Source organism: Oryctolagus cuniculus, chromosome 11 (genome assembly GCF_051225735.1).
Source record: "Oryctolagus cuniculus isolate XC-2025 breed Fujian yellow rabbit chromosome 11, ASM5122573v1, whole genome shotgun sequence".
Classification (NCBI taxonomy): Eukaryota; Metazoa; Chordata; class Mammalia; order Lagomorpha; family Leporidae; genus Oryctolagus; species Oryctolagus cuniculus.
The window spans coordinates 49,344,522-49,367,074 of record NC_142877.1 but is presented as its reverse complement, the minus strand read 5'-3'; the positions used below and the strand labels follow the sequence as shown (position 1 = coordinate 49,367,074).

Sequence of the window (22,553 nt, the reverse complement as noted above, 5' to 3'; positions counted from 1 at the left end):
TGCATACATTTGTCCACGCAGAGCCTTTCTGGTGGGTGGGGGTAGAGCACAGTGAGGAGTAGGACCCCCTGCCCTGCCCCTTCAGTGGGTGCCAAGGACGTGGCTTTCCTGTTGCAGTGAGCAGAGCCTGGAGTTTTATTGAGAATCCACATATGGGGGCCAGCGCCACTGCCTGCAATGCCAGCAACCCTTATGGACGCCGGTTCGAGTCCCGGTTCCTCCACTTCCGATCCGGCTCCCTGCTAAAGGTGCCTGGGAAAGCAGTGGAAGATGGTTCATATGCTGGGGGCCCCTGCACCCACGTGGGAGAGCTGAAGGAAGCCCCTGGCTTCTGCCTAGCACAGCGCTGGCCATTGTGGCCATCTGGGGAGGGACCAGCTCATGGAAGATCTCTCTCTCTCTCTGCCTTTCAAATAAATAAAACTAATCCAAAAGAAAAAAACGTAGCAGAAGATCCACATAGCCGGTGGCTGGTGTGCAGGCCCACGAGGGAAGAGGACAAGACTGGGCCCAGCCAGGGGTGGGGATCCTTTATCTGTGGCAGACGGAATGGCACACCCACACGTTGTGAAGGGGGTGGGCCGGGGACAAAGGGTTTGTTTCTATCCAGGCCCTGAGTGTGGCAGGAAGGCTGGGCCCCTGTGGGTGGGAGAGAGGAAGCAGGAAGTGGCTGTGCAGACCACAGCCGTTGGCCAGAGGCCTTGTGGGGAAAGGCAGAGGAGGGGCAGGAGAGGCAGGGAGCGGTGAGCACAGGCCAGGGGGCGGGCGACCAGCGTGGGAGCCAGACCTGGGTGCACGTGGGAGGGCCTCTTTGCACGCTCGCTCTGTCTGCCAGCCGTGTGTGTCCCAGAATCACAGGATTAGCTAATCCGCCACCTCTCTGGCTCTGTTTTCCCACCTGCAGAATGGAATCACACTTGCTGGCTGGGTCGCAGAGGCTGGGTGGAGGATTTGGGTTTGGTGCGGGTAGGGCATGGGGTGTGTGTGTCGGGGGAGGTGGAGAGTACGTGCAGGACTTTGTGCCTGGGGAGGGGAGAGCAGGCAGTCAGCTGAGAACAGGCCATCAGCTGACAGCCATCCCCTGGCCCCTCCCTGCCCCACGTGCCTGACCCTTCTCACCCCCAAATTAACCACCTGAGTGAGCAGACTCTTTCCTTAGGATGGCGGGGCTCTGGGGACGTGGGTTCCAGACAGCGAGGCCAGGGAGTGAGACAGCCCTCCCGGCCAAAGGACACTGCCTGGGGGCCACCTTCTCAGAGGCTGGAGGCTGGGAGATCCGGGGCTCCGGTAGGGCCGGAGACCTGCGCGTGGGCAGATCTGAGTGATCGCCAGAATCCGCTTCTGGTTTAGAAGCAGCGTCAGCTGTTCCTTAAGATTTTAACACCAGAGTTGGAGTTGGGAGTGTCTTGAATTTGTGTCTAGGTGAGCGTTTTTTTAAAATTATATATTTTATATATTTGAGTGGTTGAATTTATGGAGATAGAGGGAGAGAAAAAGAGAGAGAGAGAGAAATGTCCTCCATCTGCTGGTTCACCCCTCAGATGGCTGCAACAGTTGGAGCTGGGCTGATCTGAAGCCAGGAGCCGGGAGCTTCTTCCAGATCTCCCACATGGGGTGCAGGGGCCCAAGCAATTGGGGCATCCTCCACTGCTTTCCCAGGCCATTAGCAGGGAGCTGGATCAGAAGAGGAGCAGCCGGGTCTTGAACTGGTGCTGGCACTGCAGGCTGAGGCTTAGCCCACTATTCCACAGCGCCAGCTCTTGTTGCTAGCACCTCCGTGCCTCTGTCTTTCCCTTGGGATCACTTATCTCCCAACCACAGCCTGAGACTCAATGCTGGGAGTTTTGTTTCTGTCTTCAGGGACACCTTGCTGACGGGGACCTGTCTGAGAATTCTCTGGGGGCAGAGCAGGACACAGGTTTCACTGGAGGGGCACACGTGGAAGCCGACCCCCCTGCCACTGAGCTGGATCTAAGCTTGTACACGCCCTCTGCCTGCAGGGCCAGCCCCAGGGAGGTGGACAGGCTGCCCTGGGGAGGAGGGGCGCAGTCTTGGAGAAGTGGGTGGGATGCAGTTGGGGGAGAGATGTGCACTTGCTGATGCTTCTGTGACTGTGAGGAGGGGCTTTGCCGCTTTTGGCTTGTTTTTTCCTCATGCTTCTGCAGGCTCTAGACCTTGAGTGAGCCTGACTCCCAGCTTGTATTTTAAATATTTATTTGAAAGGCAGAATGATAGAGACACACACACTCACAAATACGTACACACACACACATAAACAGAAAGAGAGAGAGATCTTCCATCTGCTAGTTCACTCCCCATAGAGCCACAGTGGGGCTAGGCCAGGCCAAAGCCAGGAGCCTGGCTCTCTGTCTGGAACTCCCAGGGTTGCAGGGGCCCGAGCACTTGGACCATCTTCTGCTTTCCTAGGTGCATTAGCTGGGAGCTGGATCAGAAGCAGAACAGCTGGGACTCGAACCCATGCTCTGGTATGGGATGCCGGCATCACAGGCAGGGGCTTAATGTGCTGTGCCACAGTGCCGGCTCCTGACGCACAGCTTTGCTGTGGGCTGAGCTCTGTTGTCCAGTGTTCCGTCCCCATAGGACAATGCAGCCAGCCCGGAAGCCAGTGGGTTGAACCTTCTCACCTGTCCAGAAATGTGCTAGGTCCCCAGCTCAGCACCTGGTCTCCTCCCCCTAGGCTGCGTCTTCCTTCCCCACCCCTCCTTGCCCCCTCTAGCTGTAGGAAGACAGAGCACAGGTGTGACCATGAGTGATATGCCGTGTCCTGTTATGGGATGAAAACCGAAGCCCAGTGGCTCTGAGGCCCTAGATGGGCCATGGGTGTCCCTGCCCAGTCCTCTGTCCACCTGAAATCATATGGTGGCTCCACTGTGCCCACCCTCACCCCGGGTGCCTTGGGTGGGAGTTCTACCACCTGCCATAGTTCCTAGTCCTGATCGCTCTTGATTTTGCAAGTCCAGGACCCACTGTGCTGCAGTGGGTTAAGCTGCCGCCTATGACACTGGCTTCCCATATGAATGCCTTTTTGTGACCCAGCTGCTGCATTTCTGATCCAGCTCTCTGCTCATGTGCTTGGGGAGGCAGCAAAAGATAACCCAAGTGCTTGGGCCCCTGCACCCACAGGGGAGACCCTGATGGAGTTCCTGGCTCCTGTTGCAACCATCCGGGGATGGAGGATCTCTCTCTCTGTCTCTCCCCCTCTGTAGATATAACTCTGCTTTTAAAATAAATATATCTTTAAAAAAAAAGTCTGGGAACCCAACACTCAGAATTAAAATTTGAGCCCCGTGTTGGCTCTGGTGGATGTACCGAGGAGTCTGGTCCCAGCTAGGTGAGGAGGTGAAGGGACAATAGGGACTCTGCCTATTTCCAGTGCTGGGGGTGGGGGAGGCAGGCTTCCGTACCTCCACTAACCCCTCCATAAGCGGGCAGCACAGAGCTAGCTGTTCCCCAGGACATTTCTGCCTGACTGGCATACCCTCACCCTCCATACCTTCCTTTGGTCCCCCCGCCATGGCTGCTTAATTCCACCCGTATGTGGCGACAATGGTGGTACCAGGATGGGCCAGTGGCTCTCTACTTCTCCACTTTCCATGGCCACAAAGCCAGTGCAGCTCCCTCTGAGAGGTCAGGAGAGAGCTTTCTGGGCCACTGGCAGACAGGGTGCCCTGGTCATTGGTGGTTATTTAGGGAATGAACCAGTGGATGGAAGATTCTCTCTCTCTCTCTCTCCCCCCTCTCCTTCCTTCTCTCTGTTTCTCTCTCTTTGATTTTCAAATAAATGAGTAAATAAACTGTAAAACATAAAAGAAGAAAACCCACCCCTAACCATCAGTTGTGTGCCTTGTGGGAACGTGTCTGGCAGGATTTGGTTGCAGGAAAGGGAGTTTGCACCCAATGCTCAGCAAGCCATGGGATGGGCACACTCAGCTCCACATCTCACAACCAGAGGGTCTCAGCAGCCCCCACAGGGCTGTGGTGGGGTCTGGACATCCCTGTTGCTGCTGACTCATTTGCCCCTTGGGCTCCCTCAGCTAGCAGGAATGCCCAGGGAAAACCCAGCTGAGTAGGTGTACCCTGTGGGCAGTTACCTGCTGCACGCTGGTCCCCACCACAGCCCTAGGGCCAAGGGCATCTTAGGGGAGCATGTACTCTGGGCAGGCTGGTCTGGTGCTGTTTGGTGATGGGTTTGTGGAGCCTGACCTGTAGCTTCCTGGGTCCCAGCCACCTGCTGGGGCATGATGGTGCTCCTTAGGCAGTGACCAAACCCCTGAGTCACTCTATGCTGCATATTTTTAAAAAATATGTTTATTTATTTGAAAGGCAGAGTTAGGAGAGACACACAGAGAGAATATTCCATCAGCTTGTTCAACCTGCAAATGGCCGCAATGGTCAGGTGCATTAGCAGGGAGCTGGATCAGACGTGGAACAGCTGGGACTGGAATTGGTGCCCACATGGAATGTTGATGATGTTGTCGCCCAACCCCCAACCCAGAATCCCCTCTTTACTCTGGAGTCAGCAAGATGTGGATTCGTAGCAGGCCAGCCGTCTTGGACAAGAGCCGTCTGCTGTGTTGACATGAACACACCCATTTGTCTTCTGGACTGTTCAGCTCAGTTGTCTGCCTCTTTCCCACTGGTGCCAACTGAGGGTGCTTTTGTGGAACTGCAAAGGGGTGTCCGTTTCAAAAGGGTGTGGCTTGGCATGGGTTCCAGTGTCCTGAGGCATCACCTTCCCAAGTAGACATGAGCTGGGTGACCGTGTGCAGCGGCCCTGGTGACTGGGGCTGCCCAGGAAGCCTTGCCCATGACCCCCCACTTCCGTGGAATCTGAATGCTCCAAGTTTGTGTAGACTTCAATGCCATCTTTTTTTTTTTAAGATTTATTTATTTATTTGAAAGGGGGGTTACAGAGAGGCAGAGGCAGAGAGAGAAAGAGAGAGAGAGAGAGAGGTCTTCCATTGGTTGGTTCACTCCCCAGATGGCCACAATAGCTGGAGCTGCACCTATCTGAAGCCAGGAGCCAGGAGCTTCTTCCAGATCTCCTACATGGGTGCAGGGGCCCAAGGACTTGGGCCATCTGCCACTGCTTTCCCAGGCCATATCAGAGAGCTGGATCGGAAGTGGAGCAGCAGGGACTTGAACACATTGCTCATACGGGACGCCGGCACTGCAGGCAGCGCTTTACCCACTACACCACAGTGCCGGCCCCAATGCCATCTTTTTTTAAAGGATTATTTATTTATTTGTTTGAAAAGCAGTGTGACAGAGAGAAGAGAGATTTTCCATCTGCTGGCTCATTCTCCAAATGGCTACAAGGGTAGGGGCTACACCAGGTGGAAGCCAGGAGCCAGGAACTTCACCCAGGTCTCCCACGTGGGTAGCAGTGGCTCAAACAATTGCGCCATCTTCCGTTGCTTTTCCTGGCACAGCAGGGAGCCGGATCGGAAGTGGAGCAGCCTTGACTTGAACTGGTGCTCGTGTGAGATGCCAGTGTCTTGGACTGTGGCTTAGTTGGTGGCTTCCTCGATGCCATCTTAAACCCAGCATCAGAGGGACTATGAGTAAGACAAAGGCATGCATTTTTTTTAAAAGATTTATTAATTTATTTGAAAGTCAGAGTTATACAGAGAGAGGAGAGGCAGAGAGAGAGAGAGAGGTCATCCATCTGCTGGTTCACTCCCCAATTGGTTGCAACGGCCAGAGCTGCTCCGATCTGAAGCCAGGAGCTTCTTCCGGGTCTTCCATGTGGGTTCAGGGGCCAAGGACTTGGGCCATTTTCTGCTGCTTTCCCAGGCCACAGCAGAGAGCTGTATCGGAAGAGGAGCAGCTGAGACTAGAACCGGTGCCCATATGGGATGCCAGCACTTCAGGCCAGGGCGTTAACCCGCTGCACCACAGTGCCGGTCCCAGAGCATGTATTTGTTCCTCCACTTCCTCCCAAATTAAATTTTCATTAACAATTACTTGTCGTTAGAAAAAGTTAAATAAATTAGTAACGATGATCGTTTTCATGAAGGAAAAATTGAGTGTAAGTGAACTTTAAGGGCAGCCTTGGGGTGGGGTGGCTGCTGGGAGAGAGGAGACTGTCCCCAGGGCAAGGCAGGTGCTGTCACTGACACCACAGGCTCCTGCAGTTGTTGAGGTTTGAGGTCCAGGGCGGGGCAGGTCCTTGTCACTTACAGAGCCCAGAATTCCAGCTGCTGGCATGCATAAGGTGAATTTTATTCAGAAGGTGAGACAATGAGCACACACACACACACACATGGGTATGGGTTGACCCGCACATAGAAACACCCATCATGAGTGGCCCAGATTTCTCCAAAAGGAAAAGGGGTGGGAGAGGGGAAGCAGAGAGGGGGCCCTGGCAGCCGCAGGAGAGAGCTCGCCCCAGTTGTTGGTCTCTTTTATGAGGGGTGTGTGTGTGTGGGTGCCTTTCCAGACGTGAAGCCCCCTGGGAATTCTGTGGCACCTCCACAAGTCCCATGTGGGGCTCAATATCCATATTTCCATGGAGCCCCCTCCCACCCTAGTCCAGGATGAAGCAAGGTGCATGTAGGGGAAGGGTGTGTTTGGACGATGAGTAGGAGAGTTAGGTGCAGGTTTGTGACTTGCTGCCTGCCTGCTGATCCCACGTGTCGCAGGGTGGCTGCGTGCTCGTCTCCCCAACCTCTCCCAACACGGGTCTTTTGTTGGTAGCTGAACAGCAGCAGTGGGGGAAGTGTCTCCATCAGGATAAGCAGCAAATGCTACAAATCAGGTCTGTTTTGTTTTTTTTTTCCCCCCAAGAAAGACTGTTAAACATTTGACAGTCCAGCGCTGGGTTACCTGAGCCTGCGTTCTTTTTAATGACTCTCCAGGCTGCTACCCACGGGACATCAGCACTGGGCGCTTGGCGCCCTGCGGGTTCTCACCTGTGTGGCGGAGTCTGCAGGAGCAAACCCACCTGCTTGCCTCCCTCCGGGCGCTGATTTGGAAGGTTCTGTACATTCCCACTGAAGTCTGGGGAATAGAATGGGCTAGTCTGGAACTTTCTGTGTGAGCCCAGCTTCCTTGTCGCAGCCACACGGGCTGGTGCAGAGCGGATGCTAGACCCAGCCAGCCTGGAGTAGCTGGAGAACATCCGTCCGTGGCTTTTATTTGCAAGCGAACGCTTGCAGCAAGTTAAAGACCTACATCCTTTTTCCCCCAATCCCACAGAGGGAGGATTTTGGACTTCCCTGGAGGTAAACAGGCCAGCCCGCCAGCGGGTGGGTGTCCTGCCAGGGCACCAGCTGTTTGGGGGCTGGTGCCCAGGATTGGAGCCCAGCAGTGTGCTCTCATCGGAGCTGGCAGCCCGCAGGAGCCTCTGCGGTTCTCAGTGCATTGGCATGGTCTTCTCCGTGCTGGGAGCTAAAAGAGAGAAAGCTGCTTTTTCCGGAGGCAAGGCCAGGGGCTGGGATCCAAGGGGCAGCCAGGCGTTAATGGGAACAGAGCTGTTCTCAAGTCTGACCTCCTGCCTCCTTCCCAAGAGGCTTTCTTTAGAGACCACTGCCTACTGGGCTTTGGTCAGAGGAGAGAAACCTCAGATGTGGGATTTGCCCTGGATGTGCCTTCGAGACGCCTTGAGCAGCACCAGTCCCCGCCCCGTGCCTGGCCCCTCTATTCTGATCACAAGAAAGCACCCACATGACCTCACCAGGGAGCTGGTCTCTCGCTAACTTCCCTTTTGCAGTCAGTCTCGAGTTCATAGATACATATGGAAAAAAAAAATTAACCAAGCAGAAATGTCACATAAATAACAGTGGAGTCGGCAGATGCCCCCCCCCCCCCAGTTGGGAAGCCTGGGGACCCTTACAATAGAAAAGGAGCTGTTCTGATACTGAGAGCTACGAGGGGGAGTAGGGACAGGGCAGGGCCTCGGCACCCAGGCCTGGGTCTGAATCCTGCCCCAACTCATTGCACTGGGTGGCCTCGAGCAAGTGGCCTGACTTCTCTGTGCCAGTTCCCTCACCTGGAACGAAGGGGTGAGTAGGGATTGACAGCTCAGAGCCAGCATGCTGTTGTGAAACTGAGCAGCCCTGGGCACAGCACACCTGCCCAGTTGCTGTGGCTTTTGTCAGCTCCCCAGGGAAGGAAGTGGGAGCTGAGGCGTGGGGGGCAGAGGAAGGGAGGAAAGGGAGGAACTGGCCCCCTGGAGGCTCGGGAGGTAGGAGGTGCTCCCCTGGGAGGCCTGAGGTGCTCCCCTGGGAGGTTGGCGTGGGGTGGGGATGACAGGTGACGGCATTGTTGCACACGGCACACAGGCTGGGCCTCTTGGAACCACAGGCTCAGGTCTGGCAGCTGTGACTGAGGGTGACCCTGCCTCCTTCTCCGAGCCACTCCCACCACCATCAGCAGCCACGGCTCTCTGCCAGGGCACAGAGCACGTGTGCTGTGCAGGCGAGTGTTCCAAGCAAAGCGTTCACACGTACTTTCGAGTCGCATTCTGCCTGAGCCCGGGCCAAGGAGACTGCCACCTCCACGAAGCTGGCTACGCTTGGCTTTCTCTCTCCGGATAAGGGGCACTTGGGGTCAGTGTCTCTGCAAGGACACTACAAAAAGTCCGTGGAAAATGGATTAAAAAGTTTACTTTGGTGCAAAAAAATATGTTGAATTCCATGTAGAGTTTCTTTTTTTTTTTTTTGCACTATTTACACTGCAAACGAGATTGAATATCTCTTTGTGTATCTGTCTGTGCCATTATGAGTTTCTTCTGTGCATTGTCTGTTCTTTGTCCAATGTCCAGTAGTCTTTTTTTATTTAAAAAGAAAGATTTATTTATTCACTCAAAAGACAGAGCCACAGAGAGGGAGGGAGAAGGAGAGGCAGCGAGAGATCTTCCATCCGCTGGTTCACCCCTGAAATGCCTGCAATGGCCAGAGCCGAGCTGATCTGAAGCCAGGAACCAGGCGTCTGCTCTGGGTCTCCCACGTGGGTGCAGGGGCCCAAGCACTTGGGCCATCCTCCGCTGCCCTCCCAGGACACATCAGCAGGGCGCTGGATTGGAAGTGGTGCAGCCAGGACTCACCAAGCCACAGCACTGGCCCCCAGAGTTTTTCACAGTACACGTTTTCTGTGGTCTTTTTGGAGACCTGACATATTATTCATGGATTTCAGATTTCTTTTTGCACCAAGATAAAGTCTCTTTTAATTCCACACTCCATAACTTTTTGAACTTCTTGAAGTGTTCTGGTGCTAAAAGAGCCTCCCATGCTCACTAATACCTCTTTATGCCTATTTCTTATGCTGTTGCTGGAGAGTAGTGACACCTACTGTTTATAGGATAGCCTGGGACTTCATATTTGGTCCTCACGGCCACTTTGATGATAGGTCTGATTTGCAGGCCATCTTACAGATCAGACAATCAAGGCTCCATGGGCCTCGGAAGCCAGGAAGGGAATCCTGTCTCTCTGATCGGATTCTTGGCCTCCAGAAAGACTGTTCTTCCAAGTGATAAACCCTCCACCCACAGTACTTTGTAGCAAGTGCAGCAAGGAATTTAGCAAGCACACAGCCTGAGGGCCCTGAGTTGAGCTGGTGTTGCTGCTGACAACTCAGCTCCTGCCCTCTGGGAACCCCGGCTGTGTCTGTCCCTTTCTCTGCAGACAGGCAGCGGTAGGGGTTTTGCGAGTGTTGGGCCAGCTGCAGTCTTGTAGTTTAGCTATGGCTTTTCTTTGCTAACTGTCGCCGTCGGGAAAATCAAATAATGATGTGTGAGTTGAAGACTTGGTTTATGAGCTCGGTCAGCCAATTTCCCGGACTTCTGTCCACTTCGGGGTGGTAAGCGGCCGGCTGAGCACGGTGATTTCATCACCATTAAATCCCATGTAGTGGCCACGGTAACATTGCAGGTCAGAAGACTGCCAGGAAGGAGTTTGCTCTGCGCGCCTGGTTCACGAGACGTGATGTGGGAGCCTTCCACGCCGCACCCAGCCCTGTACTCTCTCAGCTTGGTTCCCCTTCCCCAGAGCCCATTCTTTCTTCTCTCACCCCCCAAACTGCCGCATGCTAGAGGCAGCGTGGGAAAGTGCTGTCAGGATCTCTGATGGGAGCACGGAGGTGACAGTGCCTGTGTGAAATGCTCCTTGTCACAAGCCCTCACACTTGGGCGCAATTACCTGGGCTTCCTTCCCTGATTGGCTGACTCAGCAGAAGGGGCGGTCCTTCCCTCCCTTGCTACCCCCTCCCCTTGTCTGAAGGTCAGAACCTTTGCATGCCAGTGTGATGCTGGAGCAACGGCCAGCTGTGCCCCCTCAAGTGCAGTTGGATGCAAGCCATCTGTAGCCTGAACAAGGGCTCCGGCTGCCTGTTGTCTGCCCAGCTCACCTGCTGTGCCCATTCACTCAACAAATGTTTATCAAACACCTTTTATGAGCTAGGCTTAGATGGCCACACGCTGGGCGGGGAGTTCTATAAACAAAACTCAGATCTCCACCCAAGGACAAGACCATAAAGATGTCTGCTAGCTCTGAATAGGGGAGAACCAGAGTGATTGTAAGGAACCAGCAAATCCTGCACTCTGCATGTTTATGTTTTAAACACAACATGAGCACACAGAGGACTAGGCTTCCTCCCTTGGGCTGCTGGGCTGTCATCAGGAAGTACCCAAGAGGCAGACACTTGCAAATACTAGCCACAGACTAGACTTTGATTGGAAGATCCATGTGCAGATAAATACCAGGGAACTCTTTCTTTCCAGCTGTTTCCTGTTTTGGACTAACTTGGGTTTGGAGCCTGGGTGGGGGGGCAGGGCATGCATTTGTGCTGTCAAGAGTTTAAGCAGGTGTCCTATTGGTGACAGCCACTTGCAGTGGGGGAGGGCCATTGCCGAAGAGTTATTCCCAGCTGGTGTTGAATTGGTTGAAGAAGGCCCTGCCTCCCTCCCTCCCTTCCTCCCCTCCTCCCCTAGTCAGTCAGCAACATTTCTCCTGTGTTAAGCACCATCAGGAACAAAAGACCAGATCTGTGCCTTTGTGCACGGCGACTTCTGCTAGTGTCTACACTGGATGCTGGGCCGCCAGGCGCCCTCACTGCAGGCCGTCTTCAGTGTCCTGCCCAGTCCCTGAAAGGGAAGAGTTCCGTTTGCCTTTGCACTTACAGATTGTAGTGAGATCATGCCTCAAAGAGATGCATGTCGCTGGTGGGCTCAGTGAGAGGATGGTACTGGCCGTGCGGAAGCCACGGAGCTCCCCCACTGAGAGGCTGTGGTACTGGCTACTATGGAAACAGTAGCACTTTGGTGGTAGAAGGCTTTGAGAAGTCATGACTATCCCAGAACATCTTTTTGAACAGTCCCCCTGAACACCTGGAGTGATGATGTTTGTTTTTGAATCACGGGAAGACCCAGCTTTGCTGACCAGATTGTCCAACAGGACAGGTCCAGAGGAGACTGCAGTGAACAAAGAAAAGTTTAAAATGGAGCCCTTGTGGACAGCGTTGTGGCACAGTGGGTTAAGCCGCCACTCGTGATGCTGGAATCCCATGTTGGAGCTCTTGTTCTTGTCCCGGCTGCTCCACTTCCCATCCAGCTCCCTGCTAATGAGCTTGGGAAAGCGACGGAAGATGGCCCAAGTGCTTGGACCCCTGCACCCATATGGGAGACCTGGATCGCTCCTGGCTCCTGGCTTTGGCCTGGTCCAACCCTGGCTCTTATGGCCATTTATGGAGTGAATCAGTGGATGGAAGATCTTGCTCTCGCCATCTTTCCCTCTCTCTGTCGCTCTTTGAAATAAATTTAAAAAAAGGAAAATTTCTGCAGCTGTTTTGGTGAAGTGGCTTAAGTGGCCGCCTTGGATGCCTCCATTCCCTGTAAGTGTGCTGGCTGGAGCCTGCACTTCCAATCCCCCTTTCTGCAAACATGCCTGGGGGCTGGTGAATGACAGCCCAAGCACTTGGGCCCCTGCCACCCACATGGGACACCAGGATGGAGTTCCTGGCTCCTGGCTTATGTCTGACCTAGCCCTAGTTGTTGCTGGTAGTTGGGGAGTGAACCTGTGGAAGATATCTCTTTCTCTCTGTCACTCTTTCAAATATATAAATCTTAAAGTTAAAAAATGATGAGTTATGTAGAAACATGAGAAAGAGTTGGGTAGCAATAAATAGAAAGTCTGCTTAAAAAAAAAAAAACAAACAGAAATCCAAACTTCTGTTATCTGAGAAGGCCTGGTTAAGGAGTGTGTATTACGTGTGCTGGGGGTTCAGAGGTGTGGGTTGGCGACCTCATGCTGAATTTGAATCCCCTGTGTCAGGCATCAAAAAATTAATGCACATGAGCTAATTTATAGCACTAAGTATAGAATTGAGACTAAGAGTCTGGGTATCTATTCTGCTGTGGGCCAACTCCATTGGCGTGAGGGGTCCATTTGGTTATCTGGGGTGTTCAGAGAGTGTGTGGGGTCGGGAAGACTGGATGAGAGAGCCTGGGAGAGGAAAGACTCAGGGGAGCTTGGGAATTTGAAGGCCTATCACTGAATGACAGCTTCCGTTGATTCTTGGTCTTTGCACCTTTAAAGGCTGAGCTAGACTGCGGGGGTGGAATTGGAAGGCCTGCAAGTCTTCACTCCATTTTAGGTAGGCCGTGTACCTATTAAGGTGACAAAGACAGAGGCAGCCCCGTGAGGTGACCTCTGTTGAATGTGATGTTGCAACAGAGGCTGAACTGCTGTGGCAGCTGATTCCAGGGTCCCCAGGAGACTGCACCCCGTCTGGCCTTAAAGGATCCTGTCCACCTCCAGGTTCATGGCATTGGTGGGCTCTGAGATTGACCAGGGTCAAATCCTTCAACTGACGCCTCTCCTCCATACGCAGCACTGAGAGAGTGACCCTGCCACCTCCTGGGTGTGTGTTGAGGCCCTCAGTCCAACAGGGAACTTGTGGTCAGCCTTGACCTTGCCTTTGGTCTCTCACTAGGGTCAGCTGCCCAGCTCCAGTGGCTCTGTTCCTGTAGGGTACACACACCCATTCCTTTCTGCTTTAAAGCTCCTCCCCACAGCAACCTGTCCAGGAAGCTCTCCCTGCTATCCTAAGCTTCTATGCCACCAAGGTGCTGTGCCCTGCACCCTCACTCCTGGAGGACACATCCCCCTCTCGTTTCTTTTGTCTAAAGCCAACACTCTCACTCAACCCCACGGTGCTGAGAACTAGATTTACTTACTTATTTGAACAACATACACAGACAGGGATAGTGATAGATATCTTTCTTTTCTTTTCTTTTTTTTTTTTTTTTTTTTTTTTTTGACAGGCAGAGTGGACAGTGAGAGAGAGAGACAGAGAGAAAGGTCTTCCTTTTGCCATTGGTTCACTCTCCAACGGCCGCCGCGGCCGGCACACCATGCTGATCCAAAGGCAGGAGCCAGGTGCTTCTCCTGGTCTCCCATGGGGTGCAGGGCCCAAGCACTTGGGCCATCCTCCACTGCACTCCCAGGCCACAGCAGAGAGCTGGCCTGGAAGAGGGGCAACCGGGACAGAATCCGGCGTCCCGACCGGGACTAGAATCCGGTGTGCCGGCACCGCTAGGTGGAGGATTAGCCTATTGAACCGTGGCGCCGGCATCTTATTTTTTTTAAAGATCTATTAATTTATTTGAAAGTCAGAGTTACAAGGGGGAGGGATCTTCCATCCGCTGGTTCACTCCCCAGATGACTGCAACAGCCAGAGCTCTGCTGATCTGAAGCCAGGAGCCAGGAGTCTCTTCCAGGTCTCCCATGTGGGTGCAGGGGCCCAAGGACCTGGGCCATCTTCCACTGCTTTCCCAGGCCATAGCAGAGAGCTGGATCGGAAGTGGAGCAGCCAGGACTTGAACCAGCTCCCATATGGGATGTCGGCACTGCAGGCAGTGGCTTTACCCATTAACCCACTGTGCCGGCCCCAATAGGTATCTTTCATTAGCTGGTTCACTCCCCAGATGGCAGCAACAGCTAGCGCTAGGCCAGGCCAAAGCCAGGAGTTCACGTCCTCCAAACACTTGGACCATCATCCTCTGCTTTCCTAGGTGCATTAGCAGGGAGCTGGAGTGCAGGCTGAACATCTAGGACTTGAACTGTGCTCTGATATAGGATGCCAGTATCACAAGGGATGGCTTAACCCACTGCACCACAACGCTGTTCCCTAGAATTAGATTTTTAACGTCTTCAGGATCCACCAAGGTGAAGCTGATTTTAGTCAATTTAGAAAATGCTTTCAAACAAAAATCTCTGGGAGTTTGCATCCTACTGCTAAGAATACCTAATGAGTGGGTTCGGCAGGGTCTGGGTGGGTTCTGCTTGAGAATCTGAGAGATTCCTGCAGCAGGCACACTAGGCGGATGATGGGTGCCCATGTGGAAGTGGAGACTCCTGCAGTGCTGTGCTGGCCAGCTGCAGCTGTCAGGAGGAGCACAAGGGTTCCATTGAGGGGCGCTCCCCACCCACTGCCCACCCAAGTTAAGAGGAAGGATGGAACAAAACCAGGACAGCCTCCGGAGACCCAGCTCCGCACACTGCAGGCCTGGGAAGGAGGCTGGGATGGCCAGGCCGGCACAGAAGAGGCAGCTGCAATCAACAGAGCCAGGAAGTTAACTCCAGCTCGATGGGTGCAGAGGAAGAGACAGCGAGAGAGAGACAGATCTTCCATCTGCTGGTTCACTCCCTAAGTGGCCACAATCCGAGCCAGGAACTTCTTCCATGTCTCCACATGGGTGCAGGGGCCCCAGCTGTTGGGGCATCCTCCACTTTTTTCCCAGGTGCATTAGCAGGGAGCTGGATCGGAAGTGGAGCAGGCCGGGTCTTGACGGAATGCCTATGGGATGCAGGCATCCTAGGCGGTGGCTTTGCCACAGCATGAGCCCTGCAGGCTGCATTCTCGCAGCTGTGAGGCTGAAGCCTCTGGCAATACTAGCTGACACTGAGGCCTGAGTTTGTGCCCCTCGGCCAGTAGTGAAGTTCACATCTGGAAGTCAAGGCAGAACTCTCACTGCACACAGAGAAAGACCCGGGTCAGCTTTATCTGCTGGCCCCTCAATGGAACCCTTGTGCTTCTCCTGACAGCTGCAGCTGGCCTGGCGGTCGTGTGCTCAGCCGGTCCCCTTGGCGGGGTGGCACTGGGGAGGAACAGAGACCTTGTCCTGTCCCTGCCCTGGGCGGGGGGTGGGGGGTGCTCCTTTCTGTTGCCCTGCGGCTTCCGGGACAGCCCCTGTGGAGCTTCCATTGCCTGGACTACCCTTTGCTTGCTTGCTCGGGGCCTTCTGAATCCCTGATGACGGTCCCCTCTTGCTCTCTCCTCCTGTTTTCTTTTTTTTGCAAATAATAAATTAAAAATCACACCAGGTAGAGGAAGTGGGGGAAATGATGGGTTTTGGCAACTGCCAAGTCCAGGTTCAGGGGGGACCAGCAGTTAAAACAGCCTTGAAGAAATTAATGGTGGCCGCACCTCCAACCCCACCTTAACCTTTCTCCGCTTCCGGCTGAGCGTCACACAAGCGCGCAGCTCTCGGGACTTCCAGGTTGTCTCAAGTGCAGTGTTATGGCCTCTTACTGGGCTGCACGGGGTCACATGTCAGCCCAGAGCCAATCAGCTCTCCCGGAGAGATGATGTCCTCGGATTGGCCTTCAGGACTTGGCCGTGGGCCTATGAGCTGAGGAGGGGGTGGGGCATCACGCCACGTGGTCAGGGCGGCTGATGCTCGGCTGTTGCCTCGTGCCCAGTGGATTCTGTGTGTTACAGCCTGGCAGTGCCAGCTTGGAGATGCCTGGATGATGTCTGTTCTGGCTCAGTGGAGTCGGCCCTAACAGGGCAAGAGTGCTCGGTTCCCTGGCCTGTCTCTGCTCCTCTGAGTGTCTCACATAGGAGAGCTTCCTTTCCGGATGGGAGTGTGGTCTGTGCTTCGATTTCGAAGTCTTGGCCTAAATGGACACGGTCCTGCCTTGCAGCAATGTGACCATGACGCTCTGCCAGTACCAATCTGCCAATATAAAGCACATTTTCTAATGGAAAACAACCTGCCGGGTGGCAGGGATTGACGTTCTGGCTGTGGGCAGTGCGTGCAGGCAACCAGTGGTACTGCCCCCAGCTGATGGATGACTTTCACTTTGCTGTGCCACAGGGAGCTGCTGGAGACCACGTGCCGCCTGGCCAACACGCTGAAGCGCTATGGAGTCCGCCGAGGGGACCGTGTGGCCATCTACATGCCTGTGTCTCCGACAGCTGTGGCGGCCATGCTGGCCTGTGCCCGGATTGGAGCCGTCCACACCGTGGTCTTTGCTGGCTTCAGTGCGGAGTCCTTGGCTGGGAGGATCAATGATGGTAAGCAAGGAATGTGTGTGTGGGGGGGGGGGGGCGGGGAATGGGGACCGTGGACCCAGGAGTCCCTGGCCCTTGATTCCAGGAGCCTGGCCATCACTGGTAAAAAGTCTTGTGTGCAAATGATACCTGCTGCCAAGGACAGGCACATGGCGGAACATTTGTTCTGTAAGCTGAGCTTGGTGAGGTACGGGACAGGTATGTGGGAGGGGCATAGCACCTACAGGAGTGTGGGGAGCAACTCAGACTAGACTAAGTTACTGGAATTAAGACTTATTCTATGCATCTGCTCTCCCACAATATGGCGCTGAGAAGGGAGTAACAACTTCTACGCAGCTGCCTCTCGCCAATTTGATTGACCGAGCTGCAGGAGCTGATCTTGCTCCTGATTGGAGGAGAGCAGCATACTCGGCGTGTGGGTAGCAGAGTTGGGATTGGTGGAAGAGGACTATAAAGGAGGAGAGAGACAACATGCACCAGGAACATCTAAGAGGAACACCTGTGCAGCCCCCGAGAGAGCCGGCTGGCGGTGTGCTGCTCCCCCGCGGAAGTGGGGAAAGTGGCTAGGGGGAACCGCCCTTCTACGGAGGTGGAAGGGTCGGTAGCCAACCCGGGAAGAACCAGCAGCAAACCTGGGGAGGGCCGAGCAGACAAAAGAACAGCGCAGGGTCCTGTGTCGTTCCTCCACGAAGATGGGGAGCGACAAGGAGCCTGGAGGAGGCCGGTGTGGCAGGAGGGAGAAAGTGTGGAAAGTGAGATGGGGCTGGAGATGCATGGGGCAGGTCCACAGGTCAACAGCTAGAAGGCGGTTAGTCTCCTGGACCGTGCAGGGTCACAGTACTCTGGGTACTGTTGGGATGACCCTGTGTCTCAATGGTCACCCCGGGTCCATGCAGTCTGCTCCCTACTCCCTGGTATCTCCCACAGGGAGCCCCCTGAGCTGGCGTCCAGTGGAAGGTGCTGGACTCTGGAGGCCATTGAGAGTAGTTGGGTCTCAGAGAAGACCTGTCTGTGGGTGGGGAGCAGAGCTAATGGACTGAGTTTCCAGACCCTTTTCCAAGTTTCTCCCTCCACTCTCCAGGCACTGTACTAAGCACTTTGCAAGGGCTATCACCTTTAATCTAACTCACTCAATCCTCAAATATTAGATTAGACAAACTCTTGCTGTTTCCCTCCAACACCCCCCCACACACTTTAAAAGTTACCACGGTCACCATCTACAGGTGTACAGTTAGGCATTAAGTTCTTTAACAGTGCTGTATAATCATTCTAGAACTTTCCATCACCCCCATGGACACCTCATTCCCATCTAGCACTATTTCCCCGTAACCCCCTTTGCCCAGTCTCTGGAAACCACTGCTACAATTGGTCTGTTTTGGGTATTTCACATTAATGAAATGATACAATACGTGGCCTCCCACGTTTGATGTTTTTCACTGAGCATAAGATTAGCAGGGCCGATCCGCGTTGTAGTGTGTGCCGGCACTCCATTTCTTTTTGAAGCTGAGTAGCATCCCACTGTATGGATACCACATTGTGTTCGTCCACTCATTGGCTGAGGGGCCTTGGGTCATTTCCACTTTCTGCTGTTAGGAATGTTTGTGGATAGGCTGTCTGCTTTAGAGCACATGGTAATTCCATGCTTAGCTTTATCTAGGAACCATACCATTATTTTCAGAAGGAGCTGCACCAACTTACATTCCCGACATTAATGTCAGGACTAGAGTTTCTCTGCATCCTCATACACACAAAAACCTTTTTTTAGAAAATAAAAATATAACCATAGTAATGAGAATGGAGTATTATCCCATTCTGATTCTGGTTTGTACTTCCCCATGAGTAGTACTATAGAGCATCTTTGCTTGTGCTTCTTGGTCATTTCTGTGTCTCTAGAGAAATGTCTACTTAAGTCCTTTGCCAGTTTTAAGTTGGTGGTTCTTTTTGTTGTTGAATTGTAAGAGTTCTTTATATATTCTGGAGATTAGGCCTTTTTCAGCTATGCGATTTGCTAGTATTTTCTCCCTTTCTGGGAGTAGTCTTTTCAATGCCAGTTTATTTATTTCTTCTTCGCTTTTTTTTTTTTTGCTATATTATTTAAGAAAATCAACTAATCTTGCATCATGAAGATTTGCCTTATGTTTCCTTCTGAAGGGTTTATAGCTTTAATACCTTTAACATTGAGATCTTCAATTCACGTTGGGTTGATTTTTGTTCAGGGTGTGAGGTAAGGGTCCAGTTTTGTTCTTTGCCTGTGGATACCCAGGGGTCCTGGCACCATTTGTGGAGAGACTTTCCCCCTCTCCATGGAATGCTGTTAGAACCCTGGTTGAAAATAATTTGACTATATAAGTGAGGCATCATTTCTGGAGTGTTTATTCTATTCCACAGACTCTCTGATTTACTTATTAGCTCTAATAATTCCTGTGTGGATTCCTTAGGATTTTCCCCACATAGGAGTATATCCTATGGAATAGAAGTAGTTTTACTTCTTCCTTCCCAATCTGGATGCCTTTAATTTATCTTTCCTGCCCAGTTACTCTTTCTGGAACTTCTGTTACAGTGTTGAATTGCAGGATGGAAAAAAGCAGGCATCCTTGTCTCATCTCTGGTCCTAGAGGGGCAGTGTCATCACGGAGTACGTTAGTAGGGGTTTCCATAGATACCCTGTCCAGGCTGAGGAAGTTCCTTTGCACTTCTAGTTTAGCAGATGTTTTTATCATGAAAGATGCTGGATTTTGTCAGTTGCTTTCTCTGCAGCAGTTGAGGTAGGGGTCTTTCTTTCATGTTGTTAATGTGGTATGTTACCTTGATGGATGTCTGCATGTTGAACCATCCTTGCTTTCCTGAGGTCAATCCCATTTGGTCTGGGTGCTGAGTGCTGTGAATATGTTGCTAAATGCACTTTGCTAGCCTTGTGTTGAGGGTTTTTGCATCAGTGTGCATCGGGGTATTGGTCTGTGGTTTTCTTTTCTTGTAGTATCCTTGCTGTGGCTTTGACATCAGGGTAAGTTGGAAGTAGCTCCTCCTCTTCATTTTTCTCTTTTCTTTAATTGTTTGAGAAGGACTGGTGTCAGTTGTTTAAATATTTGGTGGGATTCACCAGTGAAGCCATCAGGTCCTGGTCTTTTCCTTGCCTGGGAGGTTACTGTTTCCCTTTTTGAAGATGCAGGAAACTGAGGCACAAAGATGTTAAGTGGCTTCCCCAGAGTCACAAAGCTGGTGAGAGAGCCAGGGTTTTTCCATCAGAGTTCATGCTGTTGGTGTTACACTAGGCTGCTTGCCTCCTCTGCCTCTTACTCTGAGGCCATGGTTACCAAGTGTTTCTGTTAAGAATCCTTGAAACAAGCTGTGGCAGTCAGTCGACTGAAGCCTGTGGGGACTTAGTGACTGGGTGCTGGGGTGGCCCCCAGAACCTCAGAACTCCTAACCAACCAGCGTGGAGGGTGGGGGCCAGGCCAGCGTGGAGGGTGGGGGCCAGGCCAGCGTGGAGGGTAGGGGCCAGGCCAGCGTGGAGGGTGTCTGTCCTTCATCCCTACCCTCATACCCTCAGCCTCTACCTTGGTTGGCCGTGGGAACTCAGGTGTCCCTTGCATGAGCCCAAGCCTGGCTGGGTCCTCCGAGAGCAGGCTTGGAGGGGAGGGGAGGAGACTGGTCAGACAGGGTCTGTGTTGTCTCTGGCAGCCAAGTGCAAGGTGGTCATCACCTTCAACCAAGGACTCCGGGGAGGACGTGTGGTGGAGCTGAAGAAGATAGTGGACGAAGCCGTGAAGCAGTGCCCGACCATCCAGCATGTCCTGGTGGCTCACAGGACAGACAGCAAGGTTGACATGGGGCACCTGGATGTCCACCTAGAGCAGGTGGGTTTGAACCCGCTTTTTGTACAGCTTGAGGAAGAGAGTTTATTATTGGGTTGACTAGGTCTGGGGGTTCTCAGTCTGGGCTCCCCAGAGGTCCCCAGGGTCCCCTCCCATGGTACCTGATGGGTTTATGTCTTGGATGGGAAGATAGTATTCAAATTCCACAAGCGTATGGGGACCCTTCATGCCGCAGGAATGATCGGACCCATCCTTTTATTTCATGTCTTCTCTGTGTTGGAAGTGAACCTGGGGAGGTACAAACCGTATCCCCGGTGCTGAGCAGCAGCTGGGCAGTGGTGTTGTCCGGGAGGTCAGGTGGAGGGAAGAGGATGCGGGCCCTGGACTGGCTGTTTCTTCCTCCTTGCAGGAAATGGCCAGTGAGGCCCCTGTGTGTGCCCCAGAGAGCATGGGCAGCGAGGACATGCTGTTCATGCTGTACACCTCCGGAAGCACCGGCATGCCCAAGGGGCTCGTGCACACGCAGGCTGGCTACCTGCTGTACGCTGCCCTGACGCACAAGGTAGGACGGTGGGCTGAGGGCAGGTGGCGCTGTGCTCCCTGGCTTGGCTCCATGAGCGGCTGGCCAGGGCTGTGTTTGGGGAGGGGACTCCCACTGCCCCCAGAATTCCGCCCACAGGGGTGTACAGCCAGCGCTTCCTCATAGCAGGTTCCTGAGCAGGGCCACTGTGAGCCTTGGCACTGAGGCCATGGAGCAGGTGCATGTGGGAGGAGTCCCTAGTCCTGAACCGAAGCTCACGGCTGCCCCACAGCCCCTCTGCCCACTTGCGGCCTGCAGAGAGGGGCCCCAGCCAGCTCTGACTTTCCAGCCAATGTTGCTGACCCAGGGGCTACGTTCCGTTGCCCTGCGCACAGGCACTTGTGATTCTGTGGACTTCTTACTCCATTAAAAAGGTCAAAAGTGTATTTTTTGCAGCTGTATTGCTGTAAAGTTGAGCTTGGGGCACCATCTGTGGCCTGGATTGTCTGTTGCAAAAGGCATACTCTGTGCCAGCTATGCCAGCAGAGAAGGAAGCAGACTGGCTTCGGGGGGCCTGGGAGTCCAGGCCCTGGGTTCAGGGCCCTGTGCTGTCCCAGGTGTTGGCATCTCCCCCTGCATTGGCCATCCTCAGCTTCGCAGACCAACTCCCACCCAGGCTTCTGTTCCTTAGCTGGGCTGAACAAAGGGGCAGAGAGAACCAGCAAAATCTCGGCTGAGTTGGGATCCAGGGCCCGACTCTGACGTGGTCACTGTGGTCTGGGGTGGGGTGGGCCAGTCTGAGACACGTGGGAGATGAGCCCCTGGGAAAGAGAGTGAGGCAGGGTGGCTCCCCAGAGAGATGAAGTGGGAACTGGTGTCCGTGCCCGTGCATAGCCTCTGAGTGGTGTCCACTCGCACGCACCCAGCACTTAAGATATTGATGGTGAGGCAGGCATGGTGCAGGGCCAGCCCAGCTGACTGTGAGCGGGGCTGGACCCAGTTACCACTGGTGCTGGTAACCTTGAGTGAGTCGTGACCCCTTCTAGATCTCTTAGTCTTCCCACTGAGGAAGCCCCATCCTTCCTTAGCTCCAGGTGGGGCTGGCTGTTGCTGAAATCAGTGGGTTGTGTGATGCGTCCATTCTCCTGGAAAGGCAAGGGTGTGTCTTCTCACCCACTTGGTGTTGAGGGCACCCTGCATGCCAGTGTGGTGCTCGGGCCATGGACTTTGGGGAGGCCTGAGGTGCAGCAGAAATCAGGCAGCAGTAAGACCTGCTGTGTTCTGGCTGTTCTTTCCTGTGAAAGTAACACAGAGGAAGAGGAGCGTTTGGGGTCAAAGTGTGGGCTCTCCCAACAAGGTGCCCCAGAAGTGGCTGGTTGAGCTTGTGCAGCTGTTTAAGCTCTGTCAGTCTCCGTGTCTGTAGCCGTGTGGTGGGCTTGGCAGTTCCATGCCAGGGGCTACCCTGCAGCTTAGGGGAGGGTGTGTACCAGGTACCTGGTACAGCGTCTTGTCGGTGCCCTGATCCCAGTCTCTGGGATCTTAGTGTGTGTGCTCATGTGCATGTGTGTGTGTGTGCCGGTGCCCTTGTGTGTGCCGGTGCCCTTGTGTGTGCATGTGTGTGGGTGGGTGTGGATGCATCGGGTAAGCAGTCGTGTCTCATGAGCGTGTACATGTGTGTGTGCACGTGCAGGGGAGGGGCCTCTGTTGGCTCCTTCAGGGAAAAGGACAGTTGGCTCTGAATGGGGTGCTGGGAATGGAAGTGGGGTCCGGGCACTGTGTGGCTGCCAGGCCCTTTGGAGGTTGGCCCCAGGCCCGGCTCTCACTCTCAGAACCGCAGAGTAGTCTATAGCTGCGTGATGGGCCTGGAAGTTTGGGTCCAGCTGGTATTACGGTCCTGCCAG

At 53.7% G+C, this 22,553-nt stretch overlaps 1 protein-coding gene across 3 annotated transcripts in view; it reads left to right on the top strand.

The window, feature by feature from the left end:
- ACSS1 (acyl-CoA synthetase short chain family member 1) overlaps positions 1 to 22,553 on the top strand; it is a 53,838-nt gene that overhangs the window by 16,856 nt on the left and 14,429 nt on the right. For all 3 annotated transcript variants that reach the window (XM_051834478.3, XM_089307389.1, XM_089307390.1), the window contains exons 3-5: positions 16,121 to 16,320; positions 19,999 to 20,174; positions 20,542 to 20,694. In XM_051834478.3, coding sequence (XP_051690438.1) covers positions 16,121 to 16,320; positions 19,999 to 20,174; positions 20,542 to 20,694 — 529 coding nt within the window. The remainder of the gene's footprint in view (positions 1 to 16,120; positions 16,321 to 19,998; positions 20,175 to 20,541; positions 20,695 to 22,553) is intronic.